Below are 14923 nucleotides of genomic sequence, written 5' to 3'. Positions count from 1 at the left end.
TGATGATGAAACCATTGTTGGTTGTCATTTTGAAAAAAAACCATCCCGTTCACTCGTCCTTCAGGGTAGTAAATCTGCTGTCCTTTTTGTTTTTATTCACTTGTGGGACATGGGTGTCACTGGCTGGCCAGCATTTATTACCCATCCCCAGTAGCCCTTGAGAAGGTGATGGTGAGCTGCCGCCTTGAATCCATGCAGTCCATCCCTAACTGGTCTGGCCTGATGTGGTTCCACATCCACAGCAGTGTCATTGACTCCTCACTGCCCTGTGAAATGGTCTCGCAGGACACTCAGTTCAAGGGCAATCAGGGGTGGACAGTAAACACTGATCCAGCCAGCGACACCCACATCTTGTGAATGAATAAACAAAAAAGCTGGGGGAAAGGTGAGGGAGAAGAGAATGGCAATCAGTGTTGGAGAAGACTCTGGATTGTGTCCACACTAGCAAATGTGAGGTTATCCACTTTGATAGAAATAATAGTAGGAGGGATTATTATTTAAAAGGCGAAAAGCTGCAGCATGCTACGGTGCAGAGGGACCTGGGGGTCCTTGTGCACGAGTCACAGAAACCCAGTCTGCAGGAGATAAAGGGGGGGCGGTTTAGAACGGAGTTGAGGAGGAACTTCTTCACTCAAAGGGTGGCGAATCTCTGGAATTCACTGCCCGTTGAAGTGGTGGAGGCTGCCTCGCTAAATATTTTTAAGACGCGGGTTGATGGGTTTTTGGTAAGAGAGGGGATTAAGGGTTATGGGGAGAGGGCGGGAAAGTGGAACTGAGCCATGACAGATCAGCCATGATCTTATTGAATGGCGGGGCAGGCTCGAAGGGCTAGATGGCCTACTCCTGCTCCTATTTGTATGTTCTTATGTTATGTGATCAAGAAGGCGAATGGGATGCTGGCCTTGATAGCGAGGGGGATTGAATGTAAAAGCAGGGAGGTCTTGCTGCAACTGTACAGGGTACTGGTGAGGCCGCAGCCGGAGTACTGTGTGCAGTTTTGGTCTCCTTGTTTGTGGAAGAGTATATTGGCCTTGGAAGGAGTACAGAGAAGGTTCATCAGGCTAATACCAGAGATGAGGGGGTTAGCTTATGAGGAGAGATTGAGCCTGTACTTGGAGTTTAGAAGGCTGAGGAGGGATCTTAAAGAGACGTACAAGATAACAAAGGGGCTAGAGAGGGTAGAGGTAGAGAGATTCTTCACGCTTAGAAAGGATAGCAGGACAAGAGGGCACAGCCTCAAAATAAGGGGGGGCGGGGGCAGTTCAGAATGCAGTTGAGGAGGAACTTCTTCGCTCAAAGGGTGGTGAATTTCTGGAATTCTCTGCCCATTGAAGTGGTGGAAGCTACCTCATTGAATATGTTTAAGTCACGGGTAGATAGATTTCTGATAGACAAGGGAATTAAGGGTTATGGGGGGAAAGTGGAACTGATCCACTTCAGATCAGCCATGATCTTATTGAATGGCGGGGCAGGCTCAAAGGGCTAGATGGCCTACCTCTGCTCCTATTTCTTACGTTCTCCCCAACTCCCTCCCATTAACTGAGAAAGATCTACCCTAGTTCAATCTATCAAAATGCATCACCTTGCATTTATCTAAATGAAACTCCATCTGCCATTCGTCAGCCCACTGGCCCAATTGATCAAGATCCTGTTGCAGTTGGAGATAACTTCCTTCACTGTCCACTACGCCAATAATCTTGGTGTCATCTGCAAACTTACTAACCATGCCCCCTTTATTCTCATCTAAATCATTGATATAAATGACAAATAACAACGGACCCAGCACTTATCCCTGAGGCACACCGCTGGTCACAGGCCTCCAGTTGGAAAAACAACCCTCTACTACCACCCTCTACAACCAAATGTGCCATGTTCTCATCCAGGTACTTTTTAAAGGATGTGAGGCAACCGTCTCTATCACCCCACAAGCAGTGCTTTCCAGACCATCACCACCTCTGAGTAAAAACATTTTCCTCACGTTCCACCCCCGACCTCCTGTCCCTCACGATATCCCCTTGTGACTGACCCTTCAACTACGGGGAACAGCTGCACCCTATCCATCCTGTCCACGTCCCTCAATCAGGTCACCCCTCAGTCTTTGCCCCAATGAAAACAACCCAAGCCTACCCAACCTCTCTTAACTTAAACGTTCCATCCCATGCAGCATCCTGGTGACTCTCCTCTGCACCCCCTCCAATCCAATCACATTGTTCCTGTAATGTGGCAACCAGAACTCTGCACACTACTCTAGCTGGGCCTCACCAAAGTTCAATGCAACTCCAACATGACTTCCCTGCTTTTGTAATCTATACCTCGATTGATAAAGGCCCTTTTTCACCACCCTATTAACAAGCTCTTCCGCATTTGGAGAGGAAATGACTGACTTTATTTCAACCAAGTTTCCACCAAGAACAGTGTTGCTGTACACACTCCCCTTCAAGAATGTGATATCAGCTTTGGTTGGTTACATCTCTGTGAGTAATTGTAACTTTTCTTGTGACCTCTGATTCTCCCATCTCCTTCCTCGCTTTAACAGTTTCTTCTTTCCTGTTTTTCCTTTGTAGGAATGGACACATCCGTACGATACATTCAATATGCACTCGTTGGAGAACTCCCTGATTGACATCCTACAGAATGAGCAAGAACCACTCAAAGGTGAGTCTCGTGACCATCCTGCCATTGTACTCCTCCCTACACCACCCCCTCCAAGTGATTGGTTGGACAGGAACTTCCACAGGATGGTGATGGGGAGCTCACAGAGGTGAGGAGACATTTCTTCACCCGGTGAGCCTGTGGAATTCATTACCACAGGAAGTAGTTGATGCCAAAACATTGAATATACTCAAGAGACAGCTGGATATAGCACTTGAGGCAAATGGGATCAAAGGTTGATGATTAATGGAGTTCAGCCCTGATTGTAGTTGTGTGACGGAGCAGGCTCGAAGGGCCAAATGGCCGCCTCCTGCTCCTATTTTCCATGTTTCCTGGTTGCTGGCTGCTGTGTGGTCTGTTGGATCTGTGCCCACATGTGTCTCATGATGCCTGTGAACCCAGGGATGATGCATGGCACTTGCAGAAAAGCTGAAGTAACAGTTGCGTCTGCATAGGGAGATGGAGCTTGCATTTACGTAGCACCCTGCTATGTACCCAACAGAGTTAGAACATTAACCGTTGAAGTGAGAAGCATGGCAATTTGTGCATAGCAAGATCGCACCAGCAGCCAGTTAACCAGTTGTGTTTGACTTTTTAACCTCAGTTGACCTTGTGAAGTGTGGCCAGGTAGTGGCAGAGAAAAGCATGATGAATCAGAACATAAGAAATAGGAGCAGGAGTAGGCCATCTAGTCCTTTGAGCCAGCCCCGCCATTCAATAAGATCATGGCTGATCTGAAGTGGATCAGTTCCACTTTCTCCCCATAACCCTTAATTCCCTTGTCTATCAAAAACCTATCTACCTGTGACTTAAACATATTCAACGAGGTAGCCTCCACCACTTCAATGGGCAGAGAATTCCAGAGATTCACCACCCTTTGAGCGAAGAAGTTCCTCCTCAACTCTGATCTAAACTGTCCCCCACTTATCTTGAGGCTGTGTCCTCTAGTCCTGCTGTCCTTTCTGAGCGGGAAGAATCTCTCTACCTCTACCCTATCCATCCCCTTGATTATCTTATATGTCTCTATAAGATAGCCCCCCCCCCCCCCATCCTTCTATAATCCAACAAGTACAGACCCTGTCTATTTAGTCTCTCTTTGTAGGCTAACCCCCTCATCTCCGGCATCAGCCTAGTGAACCTCCTCTGCACTCCCTCCAAGGCCAAAATATCCTGGCGCAAGTGCGGCGACCAAAACTGCACACAGTACTCCAGCTGCAGCCTCACCAGTACCCTGTACAGTTGCAGCAAGACCTCCCTGCTTTTATATTCTATCCCCCTCGCTATCAAGGCCAGCATCCCATTCGCCTTCTTGATCACCTGCTGCACCTGCAGACTGGGTTTTTGCGACTCGTGCACAAGGACCCCAGGTCCCTCTGCACCATGGCATGCTGCAGCTTTTCGCCTTTTAAATAATAATCCCTCCTACTATTATTTCTATCAAAGTGGATAACCTCACACTTGCTAACATTGTACTCCATCTGCCAGCTCCTCGCCCACTCGCTTAGCCTATCCAGATCTCTCTGCAGACTTTGCACACCCTCCAGGCAATTTGCTTTTCCACTCATCTTCGTATCATCAGCAAATTTCGTTACCCTACACTCAGCCCCTCCTCCAGATCATCTATATAAATGTTAAATAGTTGAGGCCCCAGCACCGATCCCTGCGGCATTCCACTAGTCACCAACCAGAATAGCACCCATTGATGCCAACTCTCTGCTTCCTATTAGACAGCCAATCCTCTATCCACACTAACACCTTACCCCCAACTGTGACGATGTGACGTACAAATTTTCACGTGCACAGCTGGGACAGGACCGAAGCAAAGATAGCAGCTCTTAAGGCAAGGGTCAGCAATGATGTGACCATGGGCGTTGGGTTGTGATTTGAACCCAAGACTTTCTCTGACTTGAGACAGGAGGGTAGTACCAGTGAACCATAGCTGATTTTTTTTTTCACCCCGCTCCCCCAAACAATGCAGAAACCAGGTTTGAATGCAAACTGATTGATGTCACCCACATGGACCAAGACCTTTCAAGGCACGGCCGTCAGCCTTTCTGAAAAAAGGGACAAGCTGTCAAAGTTTATCATCTTGCATTCATCAGGACTTTGGCTCACAAAAAATTATCAACAGAAAAGGGGAACAATAATTGATTGGCCGCACCCCTCTCATGCAGTATACATCATTGTTTCCTCCCTGTTCCTGTTGTGAATTTCTTGTGAGCCACCCTGATGAGTGCAAAGCAGAAAGCTTTGACAGCCTCTCTCTTTTGTTTTTGGTTTCAGTAACACTCCTGTACGAGCAGCAGGCCATCATAATTGTTGCAAAAATCTTCCAGATTCAGGCAGTGGGATTAGGATTGAATTAATCTGGTGAAGAAGTGGCGGTGATACGATCATCAAATGGCGTCTCTTTTTTTTTGTGAGGTGAAGCCTGCTCGTTTGGAAGCAGTGAACTGCAGAAACATCAGCAAACCCGCTGAGCAATCTGGAGAGCTAATGCCGGTTGATGTGGAGAACACTGCAGCAGTGTTAGATACCAGACTGTGTTTACAAAGTTGTCAGGGGAGTTTGCTGCAGTGCCTGATTGCTCCATGTTTTGAGGTTCCAGCGTGGACGGCTTCACTGTTCTGCCTGGGGCAGCGCAGAGCCCTCTCCGAGGGGCTGTGGGTGAAGTGCTGCTGGCCCAGTTAGGTCGCAAGTAGGACAGAGGAGGGCCGTGGGCAGCGTTCCAAGTTCCTGACGGCTGCTCTCAACCTGCCAGCAGCAACTGTTTGGTAGTGCACAAACAAGGGAGGGATCAGCCTTTTGCTTCCCTCTGCAGTATGTGAGACTGTTGTTTCAGTGCGTGCATCCCTTTTGTGGCTCGGTGACCTGATTGGACGCGATGCTCAACAAGTGGCCTGACATTGTGAAGCCTCAGTGTAAACACCATTGTCTTGAGCTCACGGCAGTCTGGCTCGGTTGGCTTCTGGGTGAAGCAGCACACATTTACCCTATTTGTCTCTTTGCTACGGCGGGAATGCTTCAGCTGTGAGAGCAAGTGTAGGCCACATGGTCCTTCCAGACCGCTCCAAAGATCAAAGAAAAATTACAGCACAGGAACAGGCCCTTCAGCCCTCCCAGCCTGCACTGACCATGCTGCCCACCTGAGCAAAAACCCCCTACTCTGACAGGGACCATGGCCCTCTACTCCCATCCTATTCGTGTATTTGTCCAGACACCCCTTAAAACTCACTTTCGCCCCTGCTTCCACTGGGGGAAGATACAAAAGGGTCCAGAGGGGCAATCTTTTCACACAGAGGGTGGTGAGTGTCTGGAACAAGCTGCCAGAGGTGGTAGTAGAGGCAGGTACAATTTTGTCTTTGAAAAAGCATTTAGACAGTTACATGGGTAAGCTGGGTATAGAGGGATATGGGCCAAATGTGGGCAATTGGGACTAGCTTATGGGTTTAAAAATAAAAAGGGTGGCATGGAGAAACTGGGCCCAAGGGCCTGTTTCCATGCTGTAAACCTTTATGACTCTGTGACACTACCTCCCTCGGCAGCAAGTTCCAGGCACACATCAACCTCTGTGTAAACAAAAAAAAACGGCCTCGTACATTCCTTTAAACCTTGCCCCTTGCACCTTAAACCTATGCCCCCGAGTAATTGACGCAGGTCGCGCCTCAACCTTTGTCATTCTAGTGAGAACAAACCAAGTTTCTCCAACCTCTCAGGGAACATCCTGGTAAATCTTTTCTGTACCCTCTCCAAAGCCTCCACATCCTTCTGGGAGTGTGGTGGCCAGAATTGAACACTATTCCAAGTGCGGCCTAACTAAGCTACAATACGATTTGCCAGTTTTAGAACTTAGTGCCCTGGCCAATGAAGGCAAGCATGCCATCTGCCTTCTTGACTGCCTTCTCCACCTGCGTTGCCACTTTCAGTGACCTGTGTATCTGTACACCCAGATCCCTCTGCCTATCAATACTCTGAAGGGTTCTACCATTTACTGTACATTCCCAATATTCAGTAAGAACTGTGGTGGGCAATCTGGGAGCCTGGAGTCAGATGCTGCCCGTCAGGGTCCTGAGTGCAGCCATCGTGACCTTTTATTGACTGCTGCCCGTGCACACAGTGACCACGTTCTGCTGATGTCTGTCTGCCCAGCTATTTTCATATGGGAATGAGTTCAGTGATATGCATGTAAAACAAGAGCAGGTGCATGCTGAAGGCACACAACATTGTGAGAGCTGGACACTCCCTCTGTGTCAGTCAAGCCTAAATATTTCTTCTGTTTTTGCTACTTGAAGTCAGTGACAGTTCTATGAATGTATGAACGATTGAAGCGTTTTGGAGGGCTTGTTCTGTAATATTGGGGGTGTATTCAATGTACTCAATCTTATTGGAGGCTCGTAGTTAGTAAACATTTCAATCTTGTGGTCCACTGAGACGAAGGAGGGGCCACTCAGGTGGCCTACGCACTGGCCAAGGTTTCCCGTCACTGAGTAAGATCACAGCTGACCTCCTAACTCAACTAAACCTTCCAGTCTTAAACCTTGATTCCCTTAGTATCCAAAAATCTGTTTGGCTTGAATCTATTCAACGTCTGACATCCACAACTCTCGGAGGAGGCAGGGACAGGAAGGAGCAGAGGCAGCAAGACGGGGTGGAGTGATTCTTCCCCTACCCTCTTTGACTGAAGAACTTTCTTCTTGTCTCATTCCTATATAGAAACATTGAAACCTGACAGTGCAGGAGAAGGCCAATCAGCCCATCAAGCCTGCACTGACAACAATCCCAACCAGCTCCTAACCCCATAATGCCACATATTTACCACACTAGCCCCTCAAGGGGCAATTTAGCATGGTCAATCCACCTAACCCGCACATCTTTGGACTGTGGGAGGAAACTGGAGCACCCGAAAGAAACTCACGCAGGCATGGGGAGAATGTCTGTATGGAGTTTGCACAGTGACCCAAGACCGGGATTGAACCTGGGTCGCTGGCGCTGTGAGGCAGCAGTGCTAAACATTGTGTCAGACCTTTTGTCCTGAGGCGGTGACCTCACGTTTTAGACCCACCAGTCAGCACCATAATGCATCATAAATGAAACACAATACATAATGCAACATCATAACCCACCCTGCACTCCCAGTGAATAGCACTTGCGTGGTTGGTCAATCTCTCCAGGAATTCTGCTCATCAGGGACCTGCTTTTCTCCCAATTTCCTGATCTCTTGGAAGAGGCACTGGCATTCCTGAAGTCCGGCAGTAGCCTTGGCGGGGGATCTGTCCCACCCAGGACAATTGTGGTGGTCTCGGAGGAGGACCTCCATCCCCATCGTGCCTTTCCTTTCACAAACTGTCCAACTTAGTCCCACACCTTAGCTTCAACTGCCAACCCCAATCCACCCTCTACGACTGATCCCCACCACCACAGCCCCCCCTAAATTAGTCCTCTTTCCAAGTATGTGGACACTTTTGAGAGTTGCTGTTGAATCTGATGTACACAAACTTGCACCTCTCACGTTTGGGATTGAAACGATCTTCTGTGCAGGTGGGGGATAGGAATTCTCCAATCACTGACCTTGAAATTCTAATCCCGGGGGAAACGGTTTCCCTCGACATGCTCTCTATCAAAGCCACTTGTTTTTGGCACTTCCGTGAGGGCTTCCCTTGAAAGGAAAACAATCCAAGTTTTTCCACACTCTCCGCACAAGTCGCGCCCCTCACCTCAGGATGTCAGTCATCTCTGGTTGACCTCCTGCTGATGACAACTTGCATGTCCAACAGCGCAATGAAAATCTCTCCAGGGGCTTCACGGGCGTGTTAAGATTTAAACCCTGAGCAGGACTTGCGGGAAAATGCCTGGGTTCTGAGGAGCCGTGTGAAAGGAGGAGAGCGAGGGGGAAAAAATGTGGGGAAGGAATTCCTGTGCTTGGGGCCTCCGCAGCTGAAGGCATGGCTGGCCGTGGTCGGTGATTAGAATCGAGGAGGCTGGAATAGGGTGGAGTGCAAAAGGTTTCAAGGGGGTGGTGGACGGGAGAAGGTTGCGGAGATGAGGCCATGGAGGGATTTGAAGACTGTGTTGAGGTGTTACTTGGCTAGGAGCCAGGGATTTGATGAGGAATAATCAAAGCAAGGTTTAAGAGTTGTCCATCTCTCGCTCGCTGCAGGTCGATCAGCTTTGTTCCCTGTTGAAGACGGCTTCCTGGACAACAGCCAGGGTGACCAGTCTTTATCTTCAGGCCTGAACTCCCCGGCTCTCAGTCAGAACGGGAAACCGGGAGAACGATATTCCCGAAAGGTTTTCGTCGGAGGTTTGCCTCCCGACATTGATGAAGGTGAGTTGATGGTTTTTGTCCATGGGACTCTTGCCTTGTCCTTTTCGGACAGGGCCTCGGGGGATAGCCAACGAAATGCAAACTTCTATCTTGGCCATGTTTGATGTTTTCCCTGTTATTTTCGAGGTCTAGTCTGTCCTCCCTCCTCTGTTTCCAGTGGAAAGGGAGCGTAATTCATTTGAAGAGGCAATGGCCTCATGGTATTTTCGCTGGACTATTAATCCAGAAACTCAGCTAATGTTCTGGGGAACCGGGTTCAAATCCCACCATGGCAGATGGTGGAAGTGAATTCAATTTAAAAAAAAAACTGGAATGAGGAATCTAGTAATGACCATGAACCTGTTGTCAACTGTCAGAAAACCCCATCTGGTTCACTAACGTCTCTTAGGGAAGCAATCTGCTGTCTTTACCTGGTCTGGCCTACATGTGACTCCACAGCAATGAATCATAATCCCTACAGTGCAGAAGGAGCCATTTAGCCCATCGAGTCTGCACCGACTGCAATCTCACCCAGGCCCTATCTCTTTGACCCCATTTACCCTGCGAGTTCCCCTGACACCAAGGGCAATTTAGCATGGTTGATCAACCTAATCTGCACATTTTTGGACTGTGGGAGGAAACCCACGCAGACATGGGAAAACATGCAAACCGCACATAGACAATGACCCAAGCTGAAAATCAAACCTGGCTCCCTGGTGCTCTGAGGCAGCAGTGCTAACCACTGTGCCACCTCATGAAGTTGACTCTCAATTGTCCACAGGCAGCTAGGGATGGGCAATAAAATGCTGTCCACCCAGTGGCACCCATGTCCTATGAATGAATAAAAAGAAACACTTGACCATTGTCACTTTGTTGAGTGCATTACATTGGAGAGAGCAGCTCACAAACCACATTCTGTCCAGTCATTAGGATTTCCATTAACTGGTGAGCGGGAATGTGTGTTGGGAGTTACACTACTTGGCTGTGTGCAGACACCGTCTCTTTAACCTTACAGCGCGTAGAATGCCTGACCTCCTACACTCCGAAATGACAATAGAGGTTTAATATACAGCATCGTGAATATGCGAGTACTGTGATTATGTGACTGGACTAGTAATCCAGAAGGCAGCATGTATCACCCAGAGTCAACACAAGCAGCTTACAAATTTAAATTCAGTTAGTTTTGTGAATCCGCAATCAAATGTAAGATTGTTGCTTGAAACAAACTCATTGTTCAATAATTTCCTCTCGGGAAAGAACCCTGCCCTTGTGACTGGGTCTGGCTTAGATGTGACTCTAGACCCACAACAATCCTAACCGCCCTGTGATATAATTGATCGATGGGGTAGGCGATGGCTGAGTGGTACTATCGCTCGTACTCCAGAAATTCAGTTAATGTTCTATTCTCATATTCCTGGGTTCAAATCCCGTCACCGCAGATGCTGGAATCTGAATTCAATAAAAATATCTGGAATTAAGAATCTGCTGACGACTGTGAAACCATTGTTGATTGTCAGGAAAACACATTTGGTCCACTAACATCCTGTAGTGAAGGAAATCTGCTGCCCTTGCCTGGTCGGGCCTACGATGCAATGTGGTTGACTATCAACTGCGTTCGGGTAACTAGGGATGGGCACTAGGTGCTGGCCAGCCAGTGATACCCATGCCCCACAAATGAATTAAAAAAAAATGCCATCTCATTCACTATTGCTAGTGGGGAGAACCCTGGAACTCCCTTCTTAACAGCACAGTAGGTGTATCTGTAACACACTGTGCAGTGTGAAAAGGCAGCTTGTCGCCATCTTCTTAAAGGCAATTAGCAAATCAATGCTTTCTTTGCTACGTATCATTAATTTGGGAGGAATATTTTAACTTTGAAAAGCAGTATGTTTTTGATTTTAACATAGAACATAGAACATAGAACACTACAGCACAAACAGGCCCTTCGGCCCACAAGTTGCGCCGACCACATCACCTACCAACCTACAGACCTATCTATAACCCTCAATCTCATTAAACCCCATATACTCATCCAGAAGTCTTTTAAAAGACCCCAGCGAGTTCGCCTCCACCACCACTGACGGCAGCCGATTCCATTCACTCACCACCCTCTGAGTGAAAAACTTACCCCTAACATCACTTCTGAACCTCCCTCCCCGCACCTTAAATCTGTGTCCTCTTGTAGCGACCATTTCAAACCGGGGAAATAGCCTCTGAGAGTCCACCCTATCTATTCCTCTCAACATTTTGTAAACTTCTATCAGGTCGCCTCTCAACCTTCGTCTCTCCAGGGAAAAGAGTCCCAGCTCCCTCAACCTAACTTCATAAGGCATGCCTCCCAGTCCAGGCAACATCCTTGTAAATCTCCTCTGCACCCTTTCAATAGCTTCTACATCTTTCCTATAGTGAGGCGACCAGAACTGCGCACAATACTCCAAATGAGGCCTGACAAGGGTCTTATAAAGTTCCAGCATTACCTCCCGACTCCTAAACTCAATCCCTCGATTAATGAAGGCCAGTACACCATACGCCTTCTTGACCACCTCCTCCACCTGCGAGGCCGATTTAAGAGACCTGTGGACCCGGACCCCAAGATCCTTCTGCTCCTCAACACTACTCAGACTTCTGCCCTTAATAGTGTACTCGTTCATCCCGTTGGTTCTGCCAAAATGGACGACAACACATTTATCCGCGTTGAAGTCCATCTGCCACTTCTCCGCCCAGTCCTGCATCCTATCTATGTCCTGCTGCAACTTTTGCCATCCTTCCAGATCATCCACAACACCACCGACCTTCGTGTCATCAGCGAACTTACTTACCCATCCCTCCACTTCCTCATCCAGGTCATTTATGAAAATGACAAACAACAAGGGTCCCAGAACAGATCCTTGAGGCACTCCGCTGGTGACTGACCTCCATTCAGAAAAAGCCCCATCCACAACCACTCTCTGCCTTCTGCAGGCAAGCCAGTTCTGGATCCACAAGGCCAAAGGCCCTTGGATCCCATGCCCTCTCACCTTCTCAAGAAGTCTTGCATGGGGGACCTTATCTTTGATTTATTGATTTACCTTTTGATTTATTGTTGTCACATGCATACAGTGAAAAGTATTGTTTCTTGCGCGCGATCCAGACAAAGCAAAGCATTCACGGAGAAGGAAAGGAGAGAGCGTTGAATGTAGTGTTACAGTCATAGCTGGGGTGTAGAGAAAGATCAACTTAATGCATGGTAGGTCCATTCAAAAGTCTGACAGCGGCAGGGAAGAAGCTGTTCTTGAGTCGGATGGTACACGACCTCAGACTTTTGTATCTTTTTCCCGACGGAAGAGAGTGTGTCTGGGGTGCAGGGGTCCTCAATTATGCTGGTTGCTTTTCCGAGGCAGCGGGAAGTGTCGGCAGAGTCAATGGATGGGAGATTGGAAGCCCAAAGCTTGTTCTGTGATTTGGTAGAATCAGAGGAACTGGAGGAAGATCATTTAGCCCCTGAGCCTATTCCACCTTTCAGTAAGATCATGGCTGATCTGTGAGTGAACCCCTTTGTCCCCGTCTCCCCTTAATTCCTTTGCTGAACAAAATTGTGTCAATCTCCGATTTTAAAATTGACAAATGACCTGGCGTTGATGGAAGAGTTCCAAACTTTACCAGCCTTTACTTGCAAGAGGCCAGTGCCTTCAGTGGAGGACCCAAAAGAGAAAAGGCTGGAAAATCTCAGCAGGTCTGGCAGTATCTGTCGGGAGAGAGAAGAGCTGACATTTCGAGTGTAGGTGACCCTTTGTCAAAGTGGAGAAAGAAACCCTGGAACTCTCTTGGACAAAGCATCACCTGGAATCGAAATGTCAGTTCTTTTCACTCCTTACAGATGCTGCCAGAGATTTTCCAGCGTTTTTCTCTCTGTTTTAGACTCCAGCGTCCACAGTAATTTGCTTTGATCCAGCCTTCAGTAGAGGAATGGAAATGAGGGGTAAATATGTCTGATAGTCCTTTTTTTTTTTGGTTTAGATGAAATAATCACGACCTTCTGCTGTTTTGGCCAACTAATGGTGGACTGGCCTCACAAGTCGGGAAGCAAATCCTACTTTCCCCCCAAAGGTGAGCGGTTATATTCAACTGTTGGCATGATCTACGCAGCGTATGTTTGTCTGTCTGAAAAGGAATGGGCAGAATGTACTGGTGAGTTGGTGAGCTGCCTGATGTGGTACTGAGTTCTGAGGGACAGCAAAGGCCTCAGTCCGGTCCCTGGCCACCGCTGCATTTGTTTGGAGCAGTGTTAATCTGAGCACCTTGGACTCAGCTGCACGAGGACCAGCAACAGCCCTCGCTCCTCGTCTCTGTCCAGGTGTCACCGCGGGAAACCAGAGTCAACCTGAAATCGATGATTCCAGTGAGATCATGGTTAATCTCCAAGAAAGGATCATCCAGACTCGCACTGTTGGCTCCATGGTTAATCTGTCTTCCTTTATCTGACCAAGTTCTTTGTCCCCTCATGTCCTCATTCAACAAAAATCTCATCAATTTCCATCTTGAGAATTTCAGTTGATCCACACTTTAAAGAGGTGGGGGGGGGGAATAGAGAATTCCATACTTGCACTACCCTTCTGAAATGCTTTGTGATTTAACTCTGAAATGTCTGTGTTCCAATTTTTAAGCTTGTGACCCACGTTCTGTATTCCCCACACAAGGTAATAGATATAATTTGTTAAATCTGACATTCAGCTTTATTCTTAAGAACATAAGAAATAGGAGCAGGAATAGGCCATCTAGCCCTTTGAGCCCGCCCCGCCATTCAATAAGATCATGGCTGATCTGAAGTGGATCAGTTCCACTTTCCCACTTTCTCCCCATAACCCTTAATTCCCTTGTCCATCAAAAACCTATCTACCTGTGACTTAAATATATTTAGCGAGGTAGCCTCCACCATTTCAGCGGGCAGAGAAGTGGTGGAGGCTATCATAGCCATAGGAGGAGAATCATAGATCCCTACAGTGCCGAATAAGGCCATTTGGCCCATCAAGTCTGCGCCGACTCTCCGACAGTGCATCTTCCCCATATCTACCCGTACCCTATCCCTGTAACTCCATGTATTTTACCCCACTCATCCCCCTAACCTACACATCTTGGAACGCTAAAGGGCAATTTAGCATGTCCAATCCACCTAACATGCGCCTCTTTGGACACCTTTATTTTTTGGTTTTGTATCTATCTAATTGTAGACTGTGACTTGCAATAGCTTCCCTTTGAACTCCTGTACCACTATCTCTGGTGTCTCCTTGGAGGCCTGTCCTTGGCCCCTCCTCACCTACTTGCTGCCCCACGAAGAAATCACATGCCTGATGTCTGCTCACCGTCCCTGTTCTCAAGCTCTTCATACCCTCTGATTTGTCACAATGTTGTCTCATGTCCTGATCCGGGTGAGCAGAAATTCCCCTCAATTAAATATGAGGAAGTCGCTTCTTTCAGTCTCCACCACATCCCTGCCATCCCTCAAGTGCTGACACCACCCTTTTCCCTCACAACTGTCTGAGGCTCAGCCTTGCTGTCATCTTGGATCCTGAGGCGAGTTTGCGACTTCAGAATGGTACCGTCACTAAGACCAACTATTTTTAACTTCTGTAACGCTGTCAGGCTTTTGCCCATCTCAGTTAGTCTATGCTGAAATCTCCTCTGTCTGTGTGTTACCTCTTGACTTGCTATTCCTGGTTGACATTCCGCATTTAACACCCACCCCAGCAATAAGTTTAGGCTGATCCAACACTCTGTGGTCCATGCCCAAACTTGTACCAAGCCCTGTCCGCCTATCGTACCGTGCTCCTGTTTGAGCAATGCCACGATTGTAAAATTCTCAACCTTGGTTTCACCTTTCTCTATGGTCCTTCTCTCCCCTGGCTCTGTAATCTCCTCTAGCGCTGTAGCGTGTTAGAGATAACTGGGCTCCCAAGTCTGACCTCTTTTGCACCCCAATTTTAATCTCTC

At 47.9% G+C, this 14923-nt stretch overlaps 1 protein-coding gene across 1 annotated transcript in view; it reads left to right on the top strand.

Moving 5' to 3' along the window:
* Positions 1-14923, top strand: part of LOC145361176 (cytoplasmic polyadenylation element-binding protein 2-like) — a 49994-nt gene that overhangs the window by 18722 nt on the left and 16349 nt on the right. The window contains exons 2-4 of the mRNA XM_080216797.1: positions 2565-2655; positions 8810-8977; positions 12953-13042. Of these exons, the coding sequence (XP_080072923.1) occupies positions 2565-2655; positions 8810-8977; positions 12953-13042 (349 nt within the window). The remainder of the gene's footprint in view (positions 1-2564; positions 2656-8809; positions 8978-12952; positions 13043-14923) is intronic.

Source organism: Carcharhinus amblyrhynchos, chromosome 34, assembly GCF_965287045.1.
Source record: "Carcharhinus amblyrhynchos chromosome 34, sCarAmb.v2.hapA, whole genome shotgun sequence".
NCBI classification, from domain to species: domain Eukaryota; kingdom Metazoa; phylum Chordata; class Chondrichthyes; order Carcharhiniformes; family Carcharhinidae; genus Carcharhinus; species Carcharhinus amblyrhynchos.
This window is presented reverse-complemented; position numbering and strand designations above follow the sequence as displayed.